Source organism: Podarcis muralis, chromosome 4, assembly GCF_964188315.1.
Source record: "Podarcis muralis chromosome 4, rPodMur119.hap1.1, whole genome shotgun sequence".
Classification (NCBI taxonomy): Eukaryota; Metazoa; Chordata; class Lepidosauria; order Squamata; family Lacertidae; genus Podarcis; species Podarcis muralis.
Window position 1 is genome coordinate 22,625,046 of NC_135658.1, and position 24,851 is coordinate 22,649,896.

The window sequence follows — 24,851 nt, forward strand, 5'->3', positions numbered from 1 at the left end:
TGAACCCTGGTTTGGTGGGTTATGTATCAAGCAGGACTGGACTATCCTGGGTTAAGTGAACCAATAGCACAAAGATGAAGCTTTAAAGAGCTAGACGGACTCAACTCCTGACTTATCTCAATGAGAATGTTTACGCCAGAAATCAAGAGATACTTCTGAGCGCATTCATGAGGCCAGTGCACCATTTATCATACTTGTTATGGGAAAAGCACAAGAAGCATAGGGGGGGAAATGGGGGAGGTTTATCACCATAGGAACAATTTTGTGAGTCTGTACAGAGGGAAAAAATGCACGAGAGAGAAACATTCGGAAGGGAGCAAAGGTCGAAATGAGTAACTCCTGGAATGCAGCTGAATTTGTATGGGGCAAGCGAAGGACCCAAGATAAGAGCAGAACAGGCTGCTTCGGTTCAAAGCACATTCAGCAGAAGAGTTGAGAACACGCCCACCAAAACCCAGTCAAGAGAAAGAACACATCATGGGGGAGAGTCTTTGAAACACGAAAGTTGTCAGCAAACTATGCTATGCGAACTACCTTAATATATTAACAGAATACAACCATGCATAACAGAATACAGCCATGCATAACATAATTAAGTGTTCCTTTCTATACCTAAAAGTAAAAGGTAAAGGTAAAGGGACCCCTGACCATTAGGTCCAGTCGTGGCCGACTCTGGGGTTGCGGCACTCATCTCGCTTTATTGACCAAGGGAGCCAGCCAGCATGACTAAGCCACTTCTGGCAAACCAGAGCAGCGCACAGAGACACCGTTTACCTTCCTGCTGGAGCAGTACCTATTTATCTACTTGCACTTTGACATGCTTTCAAACTGCTAGGTTGGCAGGAGCAGGGACCGAGCAACGGGAGGTCACCGCGTCGTGGGGATTCGATCCGCCGACCTTCTGATAGGCAAGTCCTAGGCTCTGTGGTTTATCCCACAGCGCCACCCGTGTCCCGTACCTAAAAGTACTCTTTTGCAAATCCAGAGGCTGATAAAGGTTCTACCAAGATGTTGCTTCAATCATGTTTTTATATCTGGTGCTTCGGATTGCCCAAATCAGTTTCTTTTCAAAAAGCAGCCAAAGGAGCCCTGAACCAGGCTAGGATTGCAGCACAAGGAAGAGGAGGGGTTCAATCCCTCAGCTGTGCTTTCCCACTGAAATTCCACTTCCCACTATCTCATTTCCCCCCAATGTTAAGTCCACATTTCCACATCAATTTGCAAGTCCTCGTGAAAATTCGTCAGCATTTTAGCGTGAATCTTTCGCAATATACAGATTTGTGTGCAATTTTGCCCAACACACACATTTTTGCAGAGCAATTCCCCATGATATAAAGCCTTTTTGTGCACAATTTCCACTAATATAACCATTTTTACACACGCTTTGCCCCAGAACATGAATCTTGTACACATTAGTTGGCTGGAGAACTGCACCAGAAAATTTGGAGAATTTTGAATTTTAAGAGATGGCTGTGTTTTGGTTCTCGTATTGAACTGATAAACCAGCTTCATTTAACCAGCATGTTTGAGCCTAATTAATGCATGAAGGGGTTAATGCCATAGAGTCAGCTGACCTGCCAGGCTTAGCCTATGTCATTTCCCCTCACCTTCAGAGGAAATAGGTAACTAAACCTTTTGTTCTCTCAGTTCAGACAACAATGCAGGATGAAAGTTATGTTTTCCTATACCAATAGTTCATATACCCTTTTAAATGTGTTTGTTGGAGGGTGTGGGTGTGTTGGTTTGTTTTGTTTTGATTATGTATTTTGTGCTTTCATCTTGTATTTTTATGCTGTGAATCGCCCTGAGATCTATGAACGAAAGGCGGTATACAAATTTTTAAAAAATAACAATAAAATAGTTTAGAAACATTTACCACCTTGAAACCAAGCAAAATTTTATGGGCTGTGTGATTTTTCTGTCTGCTGTATGGAAATGCATATGAATCTAACCTTTGGAGAGTTTGTAAGTAAACCATTTTATAACTTACCAAATGTGTGGTCTTTTTCTATGTCGGTGGAAGTGGAAAACTTCGGAATTCACTGAAAAGGCCACATTTTAAGGTTTTACAGACTATATTGCCACACTTTTACTTTACTGCAAGTTTTGTCATGTTAAATCTCTGCTAGAATTCTCTCGCCAAAGGGTACTTGTCCCAAACTTGGATGCTGGCATCCAGTATCTAGACAGGGCTTGAAAAGACCCTGTTTGAAACTTTGGAGAGCTGTAGCCAGTCAGAATGTAAACAACAGAGTTTGATGGACCAATAACTCAGTATAAGTTAGTTTCCCCTGGTTTCTGCTGGCACTCAGACATCAGCCACTGCTCTGAGAATCCCAGTCTCATACCTTCAGTCTACAGAGGCCTGTCCTTCATTGTTCTGAGCCTGTTCAGTCTCAAACCAGCTCTCTCCAAACAGATGTCTCCTTCCCTCCCACTCACCTCTAAAAAGCAGAGTCAGGCTTTTATTTTTAATTCTTGACATACTTTTAGGAGAGCTAAAAATAGTTCCTCCTCCGCATCTGTCTCCTTCTCTTTCCTCACCCCTTTTTTTAATGTTTCTGTGCAATTTTATTGGATTTTATTTTATTATTCATGGGTTAAAGGTAAAGGTAAAGGTATCCCTGCCCGTAAGGGCCAGTCGTGTCCGACTCTAGGGTTGTGCGCTCATCTCACTTAAGAGGCCGGGAGCCAGCGCTGTCCGGAGACACTTCCGGGTCACGTGGCCAGCATGACGAAGCTGCTCTGGCGAGCCAGCACCAGCGCAGCATACGGAAACGCCGTTTACCTTCCCGCTATAAAGCGGTACCTATTTATCTACTTGCAGTTAGGGGTGCTTTCGAACTGCTAGGTGGGCAGGAGCTGGGACCGAAAGACGGCAGCTCACCCCGCCGCGGGGATTCAAACCGCCGACCATACGATCGGCAGGTCCTAGGCACTGAGGTTTTACCCACAGCGCCACCCATGTCCCCTATTGCCCAGGAACTGTGGTCCGATCTCTGAGCCATGGACTGGGCCTATGGAAGGGCGGAGTGGCATGAAGCAATCTTTTCCACAGTTGCAAGGAGGATGCCTTCCTAGACGGTCTGAGATCCAAACAAGGAAACATAAATGCACCTCCTTGATGGTAAATTTGCAGTGTGCCCATAGTTTTAATCCAGGAAATAAATAGTGTCTGAGGTATCAAACTTTCGGAAATGCTGTGTTAAAGGATTCTTCAACCGGTTTATCAAAATCCTAAAGGCTCTTCCAGATGTCCTATTTACGGAGCATTCATCCTTATTTGCTTGCACAAAGTTTACATGGAGATTAGATTATATCTGGTACTTTACTGAGCATTCATTATTTGCGGTGAGGTTGTATGACATTGAGTATTCATCCTGACTTGCTTCCGGAGTGTTTGTAAGCCTTCCCTTTTATTGTCATCTCACACTTTTCAATGCATCTCCACATCACTTTCCTAACCACAAGGAAGTCTGATTCTTTTAAAGTGGATTTGATTCAGTAGGGAAACTGAGCACTTCAATCCACTTTAGTCAAGCAAGCCTAAATTTCCCAGTATGTGCTGAAATCCCTCCCACAAAATGCTGACAAACTGGAGGTGCCCTAAATCTTTCTTGATTGGTTGCTCGTCCAGCCACTCTTCTTCAAGTGCAAACTATTGGTGCAATCAAGCATTGATTTAAGAACCTGCAGGACCACCTTACCCCATATGAGTCCATTTGAGGACTTTGGGGTCTACAGACCTGGCATTGTTACAGGTGCCACAAAATACTCATTCTGCAGTTGTAATAAATTGATTTTTACCCAGGCCTATGGATATTAAATAATCTATGACCTGTAAAAATGTGAGGGAGAGGCCTGATATTATGTTTATTTTTTTATTAGGCTGTCTGTCAGTATGTTTTTTTACTGTTTTTACCAGTAATGGTTTGTAATGTGTTTTTAATGTTGTACACCACCCTGGCATCTTTTGATAAAGGGACATAAATTGATAAATTGATAATAAATTGATGTATATAAATTGATAAATTGACAATAGCATTTTTATTTAGGCAAGCCTTTCCAAACATGTAGCTGTTAATGTGCTTTAATCTTTTAACTGTTCGTCTTACATTTAAATGTTTCAATTACTTGTGTTTAACTCTTTTTATTGATGGTTTTGATGTTTCTTGTAAACAGCTTGGGAGTTTTGTTACAATCAAGCGGCATATCACTTTTGTTAAATAAATAAATATGAATTATCACCGATGACGCTGTGAATTCCACTGTCTTGTAACCTGGCTGTTCTGGCTTTTGTTGGAAGCACTCTGCGTGCACTCAGTTTTGTGGGATTTCAAAAAATACAGCTTGCTGAGACATATTTATTTAGATGTTTTTCTTTCCCCACCCAAATATGTTCTAACAGAACTTCATCAAGAAAGCATTCCCTGGACTTGAAATTGGTACAAAATCTCTGCTGACCATCATGACTGAGAAACAGCCATTTATGGTTCGGACTGCAAAAATTATATCTTCATAGAAGGCTGGGCTTGTGTTGACCCGCAACACATTTGGTCATGTCATGTTCTACTTATCCAACTACTCTGTACAAAAATAAAAGCAATGTTGCTTTTGTCAGAGATTCTGGGTACAGTGCCCAAATCAATGATAGCTCAATTTCTAACAACAACAGTTTAAATTATTCTTGTTAGAAATAGTCTGCTTGCAAGCCAGCAATTAATCACACGATTTAAAATCATAGGAGCTTTCGGACAACCTAACAGAAACTTTGGGTGAAGGAATTGCTACAGAATGTTTTTTTCGGGCTTTCTCCTTCTTATTATCTGGAAAGACAGCTTACCTCAACTCAGACGGTGGCAGCAATTGCGGCCCGGTGCAGTTGCCAGGGAACGAAAGAGGAGAGGCAATCTGCCTGCGTGGGCGGCCGCCATTAGCATCAGCCGACTGCGGGGCTGCTGGGATCACCCACCAAAAATTTAAATTTGATCAGGCCAATTAGAGCCCCTGGTGGGTGGATGAAGCTCTGGTGACAGACCTGGAAGGGCCAGTCTTCTGTGGGGTCTGCCAGTCAAACATGGAAACCAGCTGCGCTTCCAGCAAACAGCACAATTGGGAAGCAGTTGTCCCACCTGCTCACCATGTTGTGTGGCTGTACTCATGTATAGCCTTGCTGTATTCAGGGCCAGGGAGGAATTTGCCTGTAGACTTACTGGGCCTGTTTGGGCTTTTGCCTTCCTCATACCAATTGCCACAACTTTTGGCGGAAAAAAGGCATTATTTGAACTTACTGTTGGCTCAATACAGTAAATTGTGTTCTCTAGCACACTTCAATGGCTTCCCCTCAACACGTTTAATAAATCTATTAAATAATAATAATGTTTAAGGGGCAAATCTAACCAAAGTCCCCAGATATTGCCCTTGTAATAATAAAGAAGTGAAGTCAGGGCCACGTGGTCTTTTTAAATGTAGTTTTTAATCAGGGGGTTGGGATAGATCCCATTACACAGTCCATCAGCAAAAGTCTCTGTTGAGCATTGTATTGGAGGGCTCTTATTTTTAAAACATTCCCAAGCAAGTTGCAAAATATCTAAATATTGCAATTTCTCTTACATAATCTGAATGTCTTCTGATTCCCCTCCCTCTTTTAATGCTTTTATGTGCTTTAAATTCTGTAACTTTTTGTGTTTGGTAGACAATAACAGCTGTTCGGCAGTAGACTCCCTCAGGAAGTGGTGGCCTTTTAGCAGAGGTGGGGTGGCCATCTGTCATGGATGCTTTAGTTGAGATTCCTGCATTGCAGGGTTTCTTCCAACTCTACAATTCTATGATAGTATGATTCTGTGATTCTGTTTCCTATATATACTTCCTCATCCATTGGCATTCTCTGCCCAGAAAGTCTTGCCCAACGACATCTTTGCTTACTAGCAGGCCCAGACAGAAGAGGGCCATATGGGCCACTTGGCCCGGGCCTTCGATTCCAAAGGGGGCCTCAGTCTGTTATGTATTGAAGTTCTCACCCTGGCCACCAGGAGTATCGTGTATATAGTTTTCACTCAGGTCCACATCAGTTACTTTAGGCGGGAAACCCTGGGTTGTTGTTGCTACAATGTTGACAGCCGGCTGCCTATAAAAGCAGGCCGGCTGAGCTGTTTGTTGTTCAGTTCTGTTCTGGCCTGTGAATAAACAAGAGCTGTTTGAAGAATCACTGTGTCGTCTGATATGTTCACCCACAACTTAACACAGTCAGCATTCATTCCCTATGTATTTTTAAAAAGCACTTGTATATCTATATTTTCCATTTTGTCTTTATATGCAGATACGGTTCAAGTCTTGAAATAAAATTATGTGTCAGCATAACTTTTGTGAAAATTATTTATATACTTACAGTACTTATTTATAAGACTTCAGTTATCCCCAGGGTAAAAAGGGGGGGCACATTATCTACCTGGCCCAAGCCTCTGCCTGGCTCTGCAAGGCCCTGCTTACTAGTAAAGGCAAGTAAATGCTTACAGCATTTTCAAACTTTCACACAAAACTGATCCCTTTCCCACTGCCCCATCCCAACCTGTTTCACTACAGACAATAGTTTTTATCGAGTTTAAAAATTTGCTTTTGTTGGCTTCTTGTTCCAAGAATTTCAACACCAATAAACAAAACCCTATTGCCTTTAGTTCATGCCTTGGGAAGTTGATTTTCTTTCTCCCTGATTGCAGCCTTACAAAATGCACACAGAGGCTTCGGTACCCTTAGAATATTGTTAAAACACTATTTTCCTGTACGAACACGAGGCGGGCACGATCACAGTTTCAAACTGCAGGTCTAGGTCAGAGAACTACTATTGATTGCGATGTACTCTGCGCTGCGTCTTGCTGATTTACAGGAAATTTTATTCAACCCCGGCGCATGCTCTCCATGGCAGAGAAACTCTCATCTCTATTAAATTGCATCTCACCTCAGCTATTTGCAACCTCCGGAATACCAGACAGTAGACAATGATTTTAAATATCCTCATTAAAACTACTCATTATGAGCATCGAGCATTGATGAACAATAAATCACCTCATTAAAAAACAACCTCAGGTACAATTATGTCACTAGAACTGGTCTCCATTGCTGATTCCCTCAATGAGGCTTATGGGGCTCATTAGAGACTAGCACATTACAAGGCAAACCTAGGAAGACCCAACATCAAATTTGCCTCAGGATATTAAGGTGCGAACAGAGTGGGAATTGGGTGGGCAAGAGATAGTGCATAACACTTTCTCACCTGCTAATTCTTCCCTATGAAAGGGCATTTTCTGACCGTGCCGGTTGATCACAGGTGGGCTCCAGAAGTGGAAATGTGTCCCGCAGGCAAAATGTAGTGAGGGAAGGAAGGATTTGCAGAGGGAGGGTCAGTGAATGTGGAGGGTATTAAGGAGCCTCTCTCACACCTGCCAATCATGTTTCTGTTGAATGGTCACTGTAAAATGTGAAGGTTCATTATTGTTTCACAAGTTGTGTATGTCTTTAAGGGCCAGGGCAAATAATGAGACCCAGTCTTGCAGCTGTGAAACATAGCAGGTGCTGTTAGGTTGTGTTAATTAAGCTGTGTCAGCATTTGGGCATAGTATATAAGGAGCAGCACCTAGCTCTCTCTCTCTCATTACCCTGGGGGATGGGTTGGTGGTTGGGTCATGTTTTTTGTTGTTATCTTTAGTGTAAAAGGAGTTTTTGTTTCTGTTATTAAAACCTTGTTAAAGTTATTTTTGAGTTCCTTGTTATGCATGGTCTCCCCAGCAAGCTCTCTGCAGCGCTACTAAACTGCAAACAGCCAACAGTTTTGTGGTGCCCCAAGGGTGCAGGTAGGGTTCAGTCCTAACCAGGCAAATAACAGGTGTGCAATTAAAGCTAATTTGGGGCTCCTGTGAAACAAAACCTAATTTCTCCCCAAAATATCGGACTTCTTGTGATAAGCAGAGTGAAGTTGCCAGTGAATGTGCGGGATAACCGTTGCTTCCTGCTACACCATCTAATTCCAACCATGAACAAAGGAGGCTGGATGCTCATTAAATAGCAGACCTGGTCTAATCTCTCTGCAAACAAATCAGGCTGAACGCTTCTCAAACAGGTCATGGGGAAACGACCCCTATGCCGTTCCATCTTCAGCTATCCTCACGCTGAATCTTAATACTTCTAACAAGCTCCATTCCTGGAATCTGTCTTCTCTGCCGGACATGCACCTTGAACCTAAACTCACCAACTGTTTCAAAATGAAGTTTGGTGGAACTAAGCCAGAGGGCTTTGAACTGTGGCTGTAGTTCTTACTTCTCATGCAATCAAATGTTTGGAAGGGGGAGGCAGAATTTGGCTTGCTATTGTTTTTTTAAAAAGCTTGTCAATCTAAATTTCATAATATTTTTTTTGGACTAAATGCTCTCCCGGTTGTTAAGCTACATACCGTATTACTTACAGAATGTTTAATGGGAAACAGCAAGTTGGAGTCACTGCTTACTCTTAATTAGATGGCAATTTTATGGGTATTTCCCTAGCGCTACATTGACTACAGGAAAGAAGCTTAAAAATTATACACACAGGAGAAAGATAAAGCTTATAGGATTTTCCAGGTCATGGCTTCAGCTGAATGGCAAATGAATGCACAAGTAAAGCAACCCTACAGAAGCTAAGGACTTCAGGTGTAGCACTATTTTATTAAGCTCCAGCAAAAATCAGAAAAGGAAACAAAAGCAATTCTTCCAGGGTTTAATCAACCTTGCTTAGTCAAACTCGGTCTGTGTACACACCATACATTTAAAGCAGAAGATTTTCCCCAAGAGAAGCATGGGAACTGTAGTATAGCCTTCAAAGAGCTACAATTCCAAGCACCCTTAACAGACCTCAACCTCAGACTTCAAGGTATGTATTGCTCAAGGCACTGTGAGATCAATCAAAGTTAAGTTCCTATGCTGACAGTGTAGATGAGGTTTTATTTATCTATATATAGAAAGATGAAAAATTTTTACACTATAGAATGCAATACGCCCTATCACATATGCAATAAAAAACATTTAAAACAATCATGCTTCTTCAGAGAGGCAGAGAAAAATAAAAGAAATAAGAAAAAACAGAGGGTTGAAAAGGGAAGGGGACAAAAGGCGCAGGAATGTCAATTATCTGTGCATATAACTCTGCATCTTAATTGAGGATTGATTGATTGATTGATTGAGGATGCTAATTTATATCCATGAGAAAAGTATAATGGCAATCAGAGGAACGAAAAAGACTGATCAGTGGCCAACTTCTCCCGCAACATGTTGGGTTATTTGAAAGTAATCACCATTGACATCAATAGGAGAAGATGTAAGATTAGATAGATACTTATTCCAGCTCTACATTCAAGCTTAGCTCTAGTGTGGGCATCCGGATCCATTTTTAGAAACTCACAGTGCAGAGAAAATAAAGGCAGAAAGAGAGCAACAGAGTCAGCAATGGAAAAGGAGGTGAGTAATCTCCACATTTCTGTATAATCATGGTAGGATTGGGGTCTGCAGCATAAGATAAGCTTTGCGAAAGGCTGGCTATGCTTCAAATGAATTGCAGTCCAGAACTTACAAGCAAGGCAAGTCTGAAAGCCCAGTGTTTTGTGAATTCTAATCTTCAGACTTTAGTTAGTTGTTGTTGTTTTACTTCTGAGTAAACATGCACAAGACAGAGTTGCAAAATCTGGAATAATTTGAGTGGCTGCCATAGTCCTATCCAGACTTATTTAAGTGTAAGTTCATTGCTTTTAAGCCACTGTGTTTTGGAGAGCGGCTCTGGCCCACTACCCACCTTCACTGCTTTCAAAAATAATTAAGTAGACTCTGCAAGCTCTGTTCTACAAAAGAGCAGTTGCTATAATTGGTAGTGCCCTGATCTTTGTTGCCATTCTCATAAATGAATGCTTTAGATGCTCAACAATTATTTGACCAATTTCAAATCTCTCCCGCTTCTGTTCCTGGTGGAGAAGTACACGCAACGGAGCATTTTGTTTAATTATTTATTTTAATGGTCTGCTTTAGCCGAAAATATGAAACTCTCAAAGCCTGCCAAGCCTTTCTTATTAGTAACAGCCTGAGCTGGACAGCGTGACATTTCTCCCACCATTTCGTACCAACCCCTGCCGTCACTGGACACATCACACTTAATTATCCATAAGTGAACATTTGACACAGTGGGGAGAACTGGGCTCTGAGCGAAGGCAATGCTTATTTTTGAGAGACTGTTTACGGGTCTGAAAGTGTTCTATTCCCAACATACCCAAGAGCCTCTGTAATTTCAACCCATTTCCCAAATGGCCCACGAAGCACATAGCAGGGGCCTCTCTAAGCTGCCACCGTCGGATCAAAACAGAAAGATCTCAGATCTTAAGAGCGCTAGTTGGATGGCTAAAGCATCATGTGCCATTTTGTCCCCCATAATCCCAGAGCTCAGTGCCAGAAACTCTGTGTTCAAGTGAGAGAACAGAATGTTGGCCCAATACTGGAGAACTGAATTCTTCGTGGTTCACAAACAGAGACTACAAGGATGAAAGACCTGTCGGGTGAGGGAAAGCTGAGGCTCTTTTTAATGTTCAGCATTCCAGCCAAGAGACAAGGACACACATTTGAGCGAACGTTAAATGAAATTGTGAGTCTGCTCAACGTCAGTTTTGATGGCGGTGCTTCCACCCTCAGCCCTCTGGCAGCGTAATATTTCTCCCCATCATGATTGTACAACCTTCTACGAATTTTCATGAAGCTTCTCCTGGAAACACTTAACAGTAGAACAAGCTCTTTCCTTTTGGCATTTTTAAAATGAGTAGCAAGGTGTAAAAGCTCTCTCGAATCCCCTTTATGGGCCTCTAATATAATATGTAAGATTATCGCTCCAATGCAGCAGTTATTTAAACTCAAGATTCCGCTACTAGGTATGTCAGTGTGCTGTACCAATTGTTTTTATTCATGGATTGCATTAATATCCCACTGCTCTTCAAGGAGATCAAGGCACTGCATGTAGCTCGCTTTCCCCAAGTTTAACTCCCAACAAGATAAATCAGGCAGAGAGAGAGAGACAGAGACAGAGAGAAAAGGGCCCTCAAGTGTTTTCATGCCTGAGGAGGGATTTGGAAGAGAAAAAAGCCTCAAAATAAAATGTGAGGGGTGTGTGTGTGTGTGTGTGTGTGTGTGTGCATATGTGGAACTTAAATAAAATGCAGAAATGCCCAGTGATTCTAAGAAGCCAAAACAACAAAGCAGCGAAGTTTTGAAATCATTGGTTAAAATCAGTGCCGTTCTTAAAAGATTCAACCTGCCATCTTGATTCAAAATGGAGTCAAATCGTACCCAGACACAGACAAAACCTAATTCTTCTTTATACACCTTTAGGTGCCAGGCAGAAACGTTCCTTTTTAACCAAGCCTTTGTTTGATTTCATTGACATCCTATGCCCTTTTAAAATGTGGTGGGGTTTTATTTGGGGGGGAGGGGTGTTATTGGGTTGTTGCCTTTATTTTGATTATGTATTTTATGGTTTTATATTTCGATTTTATTCTGTGAACCGCCCTGAGACCTCCGGGTGTAGGGTGGTATATAAATTCAACAAATAATAAGAGTATCAACAATTCTGGTTGCAATATTGTAAGAGAACAGAAAGACAAACAACTTTCCAAAATGTATAGCAGATTTCTAGTGAGGAAACACCTCTCGGCTTGTTTTTCATCCAAACAGTCTCCTCTGAGGGCAGGTTATTTTGGCTGTATCATTACGCTGGGACCATCCAATCATGCCCTCATGAAGTATATGCCATTTGGAGTACAGTGGTACCTCGGGTTACATACGCTTCAGGTTACATATGCTTCAGGTTACACACCCCGCTAACCCAGAAATATTACCTTGGGTTAAGAACTTTGCTTCAGGATGAGAACAGAAATTGTGCTCCGGCGGTGCAGCGGCAGCGGGAAGCCCCATTAGCTAAAGTGGTGCTTCAGGTTAAGAACAGTTTCAGGTTAAGAACAGACCTCCGGAATGAATTAAGTACTTAACCCGAGGTACCACTGTATACTGCATTTCCCCCAGAATCTACAGGCCTGTCACCTTCCAGTCGGGAAGCTGAGCCTGAACAACAACCCACACAGCCCAAGGCACGTAACATAAGGAGGTGGCAGAGTCCCTGAACAAACTATCAGAGATGCTCATGCCAGGAGCCAGAAGACTCATCCTCCCTCAGAGGAGGCCTCTGTGCCTGAGTCTGCAGTACAAGTGCTTCTGAATAAAGTGAAGGAATGGCAGACTGGATTGGACTGGCGGCCCCAGGGGTATTGTTAAGGAATGACCTACAGGGCCCTGCTTCTTCTCCCTAGGCCCTAAGCTCTGCAGGCAACAGAATGGGTGGCATTAGGGATGTGTTTCTCTTCTTTTCCTTCTACTTAAATAAAAGCAAGTTGGCAGCTAAGCTGCATTGCCATCGCTACCAGAGACGGACAAATCAGTCCATTTCAATTTCTTTCTGTGTGTCATTTCCCCCCAATCTTAAATTCAATTCTCCACACTTCCGCAGCTCTTTGCCATTCTTCCCCTTTTTACAAATGCTCATGAAAACTCACCGCCATTTTACTGCGTGTTTCTCCTAACAAACACATTTTTATATGTAGTTTCAACCAATACACATATTGTTACAAGCCGATTCCCTAATACGATGCTTTTGTTTGTATGTAATATTCACTAAATATATGCATTTTTAATGCACACTTTCCCCTAATACAGTGCAATATTTGTACATTGGTAGTTGTTGTCATTAATAGCCATAATAATATTTACCCACCCCTTCACCCTCACGTCCCAGGGCATGTTACATTTGTTTGGAGACCTGCATTGCACAATTCAGAGACGCTTCAATTCTTCAAAGGATAATTGTGTTTCTGTGGGCATGTTGCTTCGGGAAGTGTGAATTAGATAGCTACTCATTGAAATGCAAACAAAATCCAATTTCTCCCACATCCCTAACTGCAAGTTTCGGTTCACTGCTGCTGTGCACAAGGGCGGACTTTGGGCTCTCAAATTTCAGTGACAACCTGTGCGATACTAAAATTGAGCACCTCCTGCCTCTCAATGCTGCCTCTACAGCTTTGTTTTGGTGCCCCCTGCAACCACTACCCTAAAATTGCCTCTGCTGCAGCCAGCTGAAACCTCAACTGCTCCTGGGAAGGAAAGCAATGTCATTTCAGTTTCCCTTTGAATATACAACATCCCAGAAAAAGAAGGGGAAATGGCATCATATCCCTTCCCAGAAGCCCTAACGGTTTCAGTTTCATAACAAGCTCTGCAGAGAAGAGAAGCAGCTATCCTTCCTCCTTTGCTGCAATTTAAAGGCAAAGGAGCAGCCACAGCACCCAGTAGTTAATAGGAGGAAATATGGCAATATGTTTCCTCCTCTCCAGTCTTTGCACCTTATTCCTTAGCTTCAGATGGCAAAAGAAAAGAAAAGAAAAGGCAAACAAAATAGAAATCTATACAAACGAAGGTCTTGGTTTTTTGCTACTTCAGATTTTTGAACCAGGCCATGAGTGAATATATAACTTTTATCAATTCTAAACCCAGGAAGGTAAAGGCATGATTTGCTCCAAATATACTTCTTTCTGCGTTTCACTTCATTTTTGGGTCCTCGGGTTCTAAGTTGATCAACAAAGAACAGATCAATCTCGTCGATCTGAGGTTGTTGTTATGCACTATTTAATCACAAAAGACTGCAAATAACAATAATGTTTTTATTGATGTACCTGAAAAAAAACTAATTGCGATTTCTGTATTCAGAAGCCGTAACTGCATCTTTGCAGAAAAGTACTGCAGATAAAGAAGAGTTTCTGAACTCTTATTTGTAGATCCTTTAAATAGTAATTGTAGATCCTTTTAATAGTAATTATAAAGTTGCAAAGAAATAATAACTTTCCATTAGTTATTCACAACAGCTTCCAATTACAGGCAACAAAGAAGGGTGTGCAATAGCCGTGTCTTTTGTGAAGTAGCTGACACGTTTCTCAAGAGCAAGACATGCAACACATCGATAGGGAATGACAATAAGCAAAGAAAGCAGTTGACATTACACCAGAACGTAAGTGAAAGCAAGCCAGTTCTTACTTTGAATGGGGAAACTTTTAATTGCATTGTTCTCCCACCTTTTTTCTCCAATGGGCACTCATGCTAGGATGCAAAGTAACATGCAAACTAACAATTCAAAAAACTTGTTCCCTTGTGAAAAACACATACCTGCTTTCCCAAGTAAATCCAAACAACAAGCAATGTTCAGCATCATTGGAATTAATAGGGAAAGCTTTGCATATCCCTAATTAAAAATGCTAAGTGGCTATCCAAGATGCTATTAAAGTTCAATGAAGCACAACCGTTAGTGTGTTGGGTGATTTTTTTATTTTTAAAAAACCACGTTGCCATCTATTCTTTCACTTTTCTCATTTACAGCCACTGACAGCTGTCAAATTAGCCAGCGTAATTCATTTTGGAAACCATCAGAGTCTAAACAAGTTTTGACAACTAAGCGTGAAGAATATTGGGGGGGGGGGGGAGAGAAGGAAGGGACAAAACATCCAGAATTTGAATCTGGGATTTTTATACAAAGGCTGCAGACAACAGCCAAGTGTCAAGTTTGTTGTTGTTGTTGTTGTCGTCGTTCAGTGATTGTGAATGAAGGAAGAATTAGAGCCCCGAAATTATACCTGGCAGATGTCCCTCATGGTCCAATAACCTTCAGGCCATTCCATTTGAATTTTAAATGGGACAAAACAACAACAAACAACAATTCAGGGCTATGAGTTATGATGTTAAATGACTTGGCTAGCATCAGGCCTGTTGATTTCATAAGGTGAAAAAATACATAGGGATTTAAAAAAATCTCTTGAGTGAAGCAATTTATTAAAAGCCTTTCATCAGTGAAAATTAATTTGTTCATATTTAAACTATTTAGGTGAGGGAAAGCACCTGAAGGAGGGGACTGGGGGAGAAGTAACACTTCGTAAAACGACTCCAGCAGTGTAAAGCAGAGAACAGTGCCTATCACCCCAGCGGATCATTGGGAGATCCACAGATTGCCCAATGTTTTGTCTAATTTGGCCCTTACGAAATGTTGTTTCCCCCTCAGTTTTACGGATCGTGCTTGCTCGAAGACTCCTTGATCTGCCAACACACCTTTTTTTTTTTTAAGCAGGCTAAACGTAACGGTATTACCTTGTCTTTATTTTCAGAGCCAGATGCTTCAAGTCTGGTTCGGATCACGAAGGGTGTCGACAGCCTCAGGAGGACTCGCTCAAACGTGGCGCCGATCTTTGGGGAAACGATCTCGAAACAGTCTTGGAACCTCAGCGTCTTGTGAGCATCGCATCGGAGCTGCTTCCGAAGCCCTTCCCCTAACTGCAGCACTAGCATGCTGGGATCAAACATCAGGTGGAAGGGGAAAGCGCGGCAGAAGTTGCTGATGCTTATCCTCAGGTCCGAGGGGGACTGGGAAGTGCCTAGAGGAAGCGCTTTTGTGATGTTTGCATGTTCGCGCTCTTTGATGACGAAAGTCAGGCAGCTGCAGTTGCCTGGGTTCGAGTCCTCGGGGCACAACTTGTCGTTTGCAATCGGCTCCACTTCGACTTCCAGTTGGTAGATTTTCCTGGCCGCCGCCTTGACCATACCCACCATGGCGAAACCAACAATCTGATGAGGGTGGAAGTAGTGGAGCATCAGGTTGCCTTCGGGGAGCTCTTTGCATAGGAAAGAAGGGGATTCCGAAGTGGCCTGCCTTCCAAACGAAGTCCTGATGTGCTCCAGCAAAGCGTCAAAGCCATTGAAGAAATCTTGCAAGGTGCCACCCACGGCTCGGAGGACCCGCTCATTCTCGTCAAAGCAGATGTTGAAGAATTCGGCCCCAAATTTCTCCTGCAGTTCTTCAAACTTCAAGCCTGCACAGCAACGGATAGCACATATCAGCAAGAGACCACTGTTGCAAAGCAGTAGTGTTGGGGGGAGGGAAGTGGGCCAATTCAGGGGGCTACTAAGTCAAGTTTGGCAGGAGTGATGAGACCTATGGCCACCTATTGAAGAATATGGCTTTAATGGTTGGTCGGAGACTATGTTCCTTGTAGGTTCTGCGAATGGAAAGGGGTAGAGGACCAAGGCCTGAATTCCTTATCCCTCCAACCACAAACAGGGCCGGGCCCAGTACATTTTGCTGCCTGAGGTGAAGGACAAGATGGCGCCCTGCCCACATTCCATGTACAGAAGCTGACTGGACTGGCATTTGGATATGACTTCAATGCTCCGGAGAGCAAGAGGCTAGTTTAAGAGGTGTATGGGAGGCCTGTGGCACACACAGCTGGAGATTTGTGGCACACAGAAACCTATGAGGGCTACCACCGGTGCCCTCTAATTCCTGTCACACAAGGTGACTGACTCACTCTGCTATTTGTAGGGCTGGACTTGACCAGAAAGTAAACTGATTGCACATTTTGATATCACAGACACAACGCCCTTCCCATATCTCTCTCTTTTTACCAGAGCCACAATCCTAAACCCACTTAACCTGAGAATATGCCCCACTGATTTCAATAGGACTGAGCAGACATGGTTAGGATTGCACTGTAAGTTAGCAATTTGGGAAGTCAGGCAGTACTCCATCGGAGGCCAGACATGATGAGCTGATCTCCAATCTATTCTCCATGTCTGTGAGGTGGACCTCAGACTGAGCTATGGCTACATCCCAATTGCTAGAGGACCAATGAAGGAGATGAGATCTCCTACCCACCACCCATCTCCCCCTGTAATGCTCAGAGAACTGAGAACAGCGGCTTCCACACTGTCCTCAAGCACTACCCACCTGAAAGACGCGCCAGGAAGATAGTGATTAGATAGACGACAGTACCAGCAAGCTATAATTTGAAACAAAAATGTATGCAACCTTTTCAAGCTCTTGTCACAGAAGCTCATGCTTATGATTAAGAAAATGTTCGGAATAGCAAGAGCTGACACTGTCAAATAAGAGACCACTGAATGACAACGTGCACCAAATGTTGTCTGGCTTGGGTAGGCTATTACCTTAAAAGGTGACTGCTAAAGGACAGCCTGCTTTAAGATGACTGCTTTGTCATTTGCAGTCTGAGGAACAGCTCTCTTGAGCATTTGACCCTCCGGTCACTGCTATCTCTTAGGCTGAACAGCGTCTTCTGTGCTCAGAAGCAGCAAGAAGGGGAAAAGTAACATGGGAAACTGAAGTTTCCTAGGAACCACCAAATATCTTTCTAGCAATGTCTTTGACATGTGCAAGTGTTCTGCAGGCAGCTTCTTGCCTAACAGGGCAAGGAATGTTGAGAAGGATTTCCAAAGGTCCAGTCTCCATGGAGACCGTCCCTCCCACTCTCTGCTAATGCCAGCCTTCCTTTCACTTAGCAAGGATATCCAGGGGCAGGAAGAAATAAAACTACCTGCCAAACAGCACCGGCCCTCAGTGGCCTTGAGGAAGGAGCATAGTCTCAGAGGTAAAGCCTTTCCTTTGCATGCAGAAGGGTTCAATCCCTGGCAGCTCAAGGTAGGCCTTAGAAAGACTCCATGTCTGAAACCCTGGAGAGCTGCTGCCAATCAGTGCAGACAGAACTGAGCTCAATGGACCAACAACGTGAACTGCTTCATTTTGGAGGAAAACGTTGGGGGGGGGGGCGTTTACATTAACCAAGTCTTACGTTTCCAAGCACAATTCAAAGTGTTGGTGCTGACCTTTACAGCCCTAAATGGCCTCGGTCCAGTATATTTGAAGGAGCGTCTCCACCCCCATCGTTCTACCCGGACACTGAGGTCCAGCGCCGAGGGCCTTCTGGCGGTTCCCTCACTGCGAGAAGCCAAGTTACAGGGAGGGCCTTCTTGGTAGTGGCCCTCCCACCAGATGTCAAAGAGAACAACAACTACAGTGGTACCTCGCAAGACGAATGCCTCGCAAGACAAAAAAACTCGCTAGACGAAAGGTTTTTCTGTTTTCGAGTTGCCTCGCAAGACGAATTTCCCTATGGGCTTGCTTCGCAAGACGAAAACGTCTTGCAAGTTTGTTTCCCTTTTCTTAACACCATTAATACAGTTGCGACTTGACTTCGAGGAGCAACTCATAGAACGCAGTGTACATAGTAGCCTTTTTTGAGGTTTTTAAAGACTTTGGTGATTTTTGAAGCTTTTCCAAAACTTCTTTTGCAGCCATTTGGTAAGTTAAGCTTTTAAAACTTTTTTTTTTTGGGGGGGGGTTGGATTTTGGGTTGGGGTGTTTGGAATTCAAGGACTTGGTGTTGGGGAGGGGTTTGCAAGAATCTGGAAGCTTGTGTGTTTTTTTCTGCATTTTTATGACTTTTTGTGACCATTGGGGCACTCTGCTTTTTTAAAAAAAAAATTCTGGGTTTGAATTTCTGTGTGCTGGGTGGCTGGGGGAACAGTTGGGGAGGGGTTTGCAAGAATCTGGAAGCTTGTTTTTTTTTTCTGCATTGTTATGATTTTCTGTGACCATTGGGCCACTCTGCTGTTTTTTTAAAAAAAATTCTGGATTTGAATTTCTGTGTGCTGGGTGGCTGGGGGAACAGTTGGGGAGGGGTTTGCAACAGTTGGGGAGGGGCTGGGGGAGCTTTTCAGACGATGCTTCGAGGTGACTGACTGCACCACCATCACCCTGCGGGAATTCTGGAAGGACCACTTCGACATCGTCACCTGCTTGAAGATGATCACCATGGCCTGGAACGGGATCAGCCAGAGAAATTTGAATTGCGCTTGGCGCAGCCTGTGGCCGGACTGTGTGGCACCAAGTGACTCTGATGCACCAGAGTCAACAGTGGTGCAGGACATTGTTGCCTTGGGGAGGACCATGGGCCTGGAGGTCACAGAGGAGGACGTCTGCGAGCTGGTGGAGGAGCACGACGACAAGCTGACCACCCAGGAGCTGGTCGAACTGCGGGCAGAGGCTGCGCAGGAGCAGGCCTCGCTGGAAGAGGAGGAAGCAACTGAGGAACGGCTGTCCTCCGAAAAACTGAGGGACATTTGCCTGAAGTGGAAGGAGGTGCAGACTTTTGCAGAGCAGCACCACCCTGAGAAGCACGTGGCACATGACGTTGGGAACATTTTTGATACGAGGGTCATGTCGCCTTTCAGGGAGGTGCTGAAAAGGCGGATGAAGCAGCAGACTATGGACAGGTTCTTGAGCAAGAAGCAAAGAGTGGAAGAGGAGCCTTCTTCGAGTGGTCCCCCAGAGTCTTAGAAAATGTACTGTACACTTTGTTGATTTTTAAATGTTTTTCTGTCATGTTTATAAAGTTAATTTATTTTCCCTTCAATTTTTGAACTGCTCTTTACAGTATGTGTGACTTTAAAGAGCAGTTAATAAACTGTTGTTGTACCAAATTTGGCTTTGTTTGGACTTTTTTTGACCATAGGAATGCATTAATTGATTTTCAATGCATTCCTATGGGATTTCGTGATTCGCAAGACGAAAAATTCGCTAGACGACAAAACTTGCGGAACGAATTAATTTCGTCTTGCGGGGCACCACTGTACCACACTTTTAGAAGACATCTGAAGGCAGCCCTGTTTAGGGAAGCTTTTAATGTTTGATGTACTATGGTATTTTAATATTTTTTGGGAAGCCGCCCAGAGTGGCTGGGGAAGCCCAGCCAGATGGGCGGGGTATAAATAATAAATTGTTGTTGTTGTTGTTGTTGTTCATAGTCACACAATTATGCAGCCATGCATTCAAAGGTGACTGGCACAAGTCTTTCATTGGTAGACTTATTTGCGTAAGTTAGGAACATCCACCAATCTGCTAAGAATGTCTCTCTCTCTTGACCTCTGGAAAGCAGGAGGCATTGCATAGGTTTCCTTGCAAGTGCAAATTCCCACAGCTTACACCTGGGGCCTTCTGCATGCAAGACGGATGACCTACCACTGAGCCATGGCCCTTAAGATGATGGAGAAAACACCACAATTAGTTGGCTCTGCCTATCATTGGCTCTGGTCCCATCTGCTGCTGATCTCCCAGACTTCCATGCAGTCCCTGAGAGCATCACTCATCACTCATCACTCATCACCAGTCATAACTCTGCCCCGACTTCATGATGTGGACGGGACTTGATAAGGGTAACAGGCAGAACTATGTCTGGCAGTGCATTGGCTCTGATTTAAGAATCCCCTGTGCCACATGTTTACGTAACAGGTTGCAGTTTTCATACGCAACCTGCTGGTATTCTCTCCACGCTGAGAGAATGCCATGCAGGAAGGAAGCTTGCAGAACGGACCACAACATCCCCACGCACCCCCCCCCCGAATCTCCCTAAATAAAACGTTAACAAATAATTAACAGCAAAAGACCACGTCATCCGTTTATACCAGAATATTTATTTCCTAAGGGCATGAATTAGCTACTTGGTATAAATATTCAGCAGCCCCAATGATATCAATGGAATCCCAATGGAGAAGTAAGAAATGTTGCACAATCTGGATGGCACATTGTCTTCTGAACTTGGGAGAGGAGTGCAATTAAAAAGTTTCATGCCCACAGGCAAGAAACAATAGGGTAGGGTAGATGTGGGAGGGTGGGAATTATTTGTCCATATCCGCAGGGAGAAAAAGATTATAATCCCAATGCAGTCCCCAAAGAAGCTCAACACTTACAGCATTAATGGCTTCATAAGGCCTTGCAGCAAAGCTATCCCCCAGTAGTTAAAAAATGCGCTGCCTTCTCCTCTACCAGGGTTTCCCAAACTTGGGTCTCTAGCTGTTTTTGGACTACAACTCCCATCATCCTTAGCTAGCAGGAACAGTGGTCAGGGATGATGGGAACGGTAGTCCAAAAACAGCTGGAGACCCAAGTTTGGGAAACCCTGCCCTATACAAATCAGCCCGTCGAGTGAGGTTATCATATAATGGGAAGGCCAAAGTGGTCCCCCCTCCAGAAGTTGCTGGACTACAACCTCTATCATCTGTGACAATTGGCCATGCTGGATAGGGCTGATGGGAGTTGGAGTCTAATGTCATCTGGAGGCTATTACTGCCATAGGCCCTTCTATGGTTACTGGGTGACTTTTCTGTGGTGGTCTATGAGTTATTGAACTCCCTCCCCCCACAGGCTCCTAAAAACGTCATTTTTTATCTTTAGATGTCAGGTTAAGTCTACCCTATTGACTAGAACTTTTCATAATAATAAATCAACCTACTTTTAGCTGCTTTAAAGGAAGCATCTTGCTGGCTTTGGTTTTTAAGGTTGCTTTGCTTTAATCTGTTGTTGTGGGTATTTTTAATTATGCTTTCATGCTGTTAAGCCTCGGAGACCATAATGGTGGAAATGATGGGATATAAGTTTCTTAAATAGATTTAAAAACACATGGAAGAATCAAGGTGTCCAATCCTGACCACCCCCACTTCAAACATAGCACAAAGAAAGTGAAACCATGCTTAACATTGGGAAGGGAAAGGGTAGAAGCATGCTTTCACAAAGCTGGTTCCTGATTTAACAAAACACCAGTTTGCAGGAAGTCAATATTACGTCTCCCCTGGACCAGGAATGCTTGTTACTGCAATTATATCTCAGCCTTCAAGCTGTACTGGAATTGTTTTTAAAGGTTCTATTGTTTTCTCGTTCGTGTGCTACTGCCCTAGGGTACTTTTGGAGGAAGTGCAGGATATATATTTAATAAACAAATAATATTTTTTTGTAATTTAACATAGTAGCTTAATATCCCCGTAGTCAAATATTTCGATCTCATCCCCGCCCCTGTTTCCTAATCCAGGACTTGTTCATGGGATTGACTCCAACTGCAAGCTATGGAGAAAGAGATCCATACATGTGGAAATGTTGCTGGAGACTTTCCCCCACACCTGTTCCTTTACATAATATTTTTTTTCCAGTAAATCTCATGACTCGGCCCAGTTAATCTTTTCCAGCAAGCCGCCACAGTGACAACATCCTATGGGCAGGAATGGAAAACATGGGCTGTGAAATAGAAGAGGCCAGCTCCTAAGGCACAAACACGTGATAGAAATCTTCAAGGGTCTTTGCAAGACACAACTTGGGGTGGGGAGCTATTTGGTGGTTAAATTCGCACCCTTAAAAATACGCATGCAAGAGGCAAAGATATTAGCAAACAGTGAGAATTTCCTTGCACAGCTTTCGACACACTATAATGTTAAAGTGTGAGAATCGCAAAGCACAATTGCGGAGGGGGTGGGGAGAGATGTTTTAGCTGCTTGCAAATTCCTGGAAAGGCACTAAACGAGCAACCTGCCAGGAATTTCTCCCTCAGAAGAGTAGGGGTGAGGAACCTGTGGCCCTCTAGAGGTCGCTGTGGCATCTAGAGAGCAGAGACTGTGCAGTTTATGAGAAGAAAAGTATAGGCACTGGAGAGGACAATAAAAGAGGAAGGAGAGGGAGGAAACAGGCCAAGAGACACCCAGGTGAAGAAGGGGCCACACTCAAATTGAAGCGCAAAAACAGGGTGCCTGGAAGGCAAAAGCAGGAATGCCTGCTTCCAGAACTAGAGAGGGGAACACTTTAAAAGGCCTTTAATCATGCAGAATGGAAGACAGACAACAAGGACCGACAGAGCACAGTTAGGATGGAGTGGAAGTGAGCTTTCCACCACCTACAGTAGCAAAATCCCATAGCTTCTAACTGTGAACATTTCATCAAGGAGAAGCAAAACTCTTCCAGCCCTAGAACGTTTAGAGCACATGTATAAGAATCTGAAGGAGCTTTTTCAGATAAGCTCACCTATTATCGGACCCAAAACTTCTTGACAACGAGCAGCACCATTTACAAGCAGTAGAGTGCATCCAAAAAACTAAATAATCTATCCAGGCTTTGCACCTTGTCAGCAGGAAAACAAGAGTGGGCAGCTATGCCCTGATCCAGCAATGCAATATAGAGCCCCAAAGCATAAAGCCATGGCATGTATACCATGTACATAGTGGGGAATGCTCAGATAGCCTCCTTTACCAATCAGGTCTCTTACTCCAATGGGGTGTGTCTATATGCATCAGGACCCAGTAGATGTTTGGACATCAGGCTTGGGATTTTATTAGTGGGGTCAAATATGTTGGTATACTTTGAAAAGTGGGGAGATGACGACTGAGGAGGGCGGCTGCTTTTCTGCCCCAATTCCGAGAGGCATCTAGCTAACCACTAACAGTTGGGAACATAACGTTGGACTATAAGGCAATGATTATAGCTGCATGGAAGCAACCAAGCTGAACTCTGCAGAATGGGCCTCTGTGGAAGGGAAAGCTCAGAAAACAAGAAGGGAAACTCAGAAAAACGTCTCCTGCTAATGACACAAATGTACACAGTACCGAGTATATTTGCTGTACACTGGAGGATTCCTGAGACATCTTCAGTTTCGTCGTTGCCAGGGCGGTCTGCATAGGAGCACCGGTTGGAGAGATTGTGGAAGTTCTTTTCAGCATCCCTGTAACTAGAAAGAAACACAAAACTGGTGCATGAAAACAAAACAAAAATAAACTAGGCATCTAGAATGACTGAACGTACAGAAGGACAAGCCTTCTCAGGAAGAATCAGCATGGCTTCATCAAAGGTTAAGTTCTGCCACGTCCACATTTTGAGTTATTAAAGCATGCCAGATGGGAGTAATCCAGGAACTTTGGACTTCCAAAATATACCTCCTCAAAGGCTATGTGTAAACTTAGCAGTCAAGGGATAAGAGGAAATGTGCTCTCATTGATTGGCGACTGGCTAAAGGACTGGGAACAGAAAGCAGCAATAAATGATTAGTTAGAGCCACTGCCCAAGGATCTATACTGGGGCTATATAAATCTCATAAATGACTAGCAGGACCTGCAACATAATGTTGTAGTGCATCCAGTCCTCTAAGAAGACTCCAAACAACCTGGAACAGTAATCTCAGAGTGCTGTTCAGACCTTTTGGAGGAGTTTGAGGAGGAGGGAGGGTAAAAGGACCACTCCCCATGACCTCCCCTTGCTAGGCAATACAGCACTAGGAGGCTTCCAGCTCCAAACATGAGCCCTATATAGCGGGGACGACTGGGGGAGACATGCAGTTCTGGAGAGTGGGGAAAATGCGTTTTCACATCCCTCTTCTTGAAACATAACTGTGGAATGAGTGTGTACGAGGGAGCTTCTTAAAACTCACGGCACACATCCTCCCCCAACCTTACTCTCCCACTTTTTAGGCTTCTCCCCCTCCTGCTCTCAACCGCAAATTTAATCAATAAGACTCCCACAATTTACCTGACCTGGTTTCTTTAGACCTTTGTATTCTCTCCCTCCCTCCCTCCCTCCCACCAAACACTCAATTGCTACCAGCATTCTGTAAGCAAAAGGTTCATGACAGACAGTTTCGGGGGTTTTCAGAAAAGCATATACAGCATCTTTTAATTTACAAGCTTACAGAATTTTGTATACCTATGGAACTTTTGTTTTGAATGGCCCTGTTCTGCTCCAAATTTGACACACACACACCCCGAACCCGCTACTAGATTGAATCACCTACAGTCAGAAGCAAGCAAGTGAGATGGTCAAGCTTGTGGGGGGGAAACATACCAAATGGTTCAGGAAGGGGAGAGAAAAAGGGGTGGAGTTCTGCAGGCAGCACAGACACACACACACACACACACACACACACACACACACACACACTCCCTGTCTCAAGCCTTGAGTCTTAGGAACACAAGCTTTAATGGAGGAGCAGCTCTTTTGCCAGAAGTTTTCCACTCCCTTTCTCCCACATCTGTTCTATATTCTGCATCGAGCTATGAGTAAGGATGCACAGGCGACTCCCCAAGCAATAGCTCTCTTTCTCCCACTCT

The 24,851-nt window shown here is 43.6% G+C and overlaps 1 protein-coding gene across 1 annotated transcript in view; it reads right to left on the reverse strand.

Moving 5' to 3' along the window:
- Positions 1–24,851, reverse strand: part of GUCY1A2 (guanylate cyclase 1 soluble subunit alpha 2) — a 150,831-nt gene that overhangs the window by 101,684 nt on the left and 24,296 nt on the right. Inside the window, exons 3-4 of the mRNA XM_028726190.2 lie at positions 23,358–23,479; positions 15,237–15,955 (exon numbers count right to left, since the gene is read on the reverse strand). Coding sequence (XP_028582023.2) covers positions 15,237–15,955; positions 23,358–23,479 — 841 coding nt within the window. The remainder of the gene's footprint in view (positions 1–15,236; positions 15,956–23,357; positions 23,480–24,851) is intronic.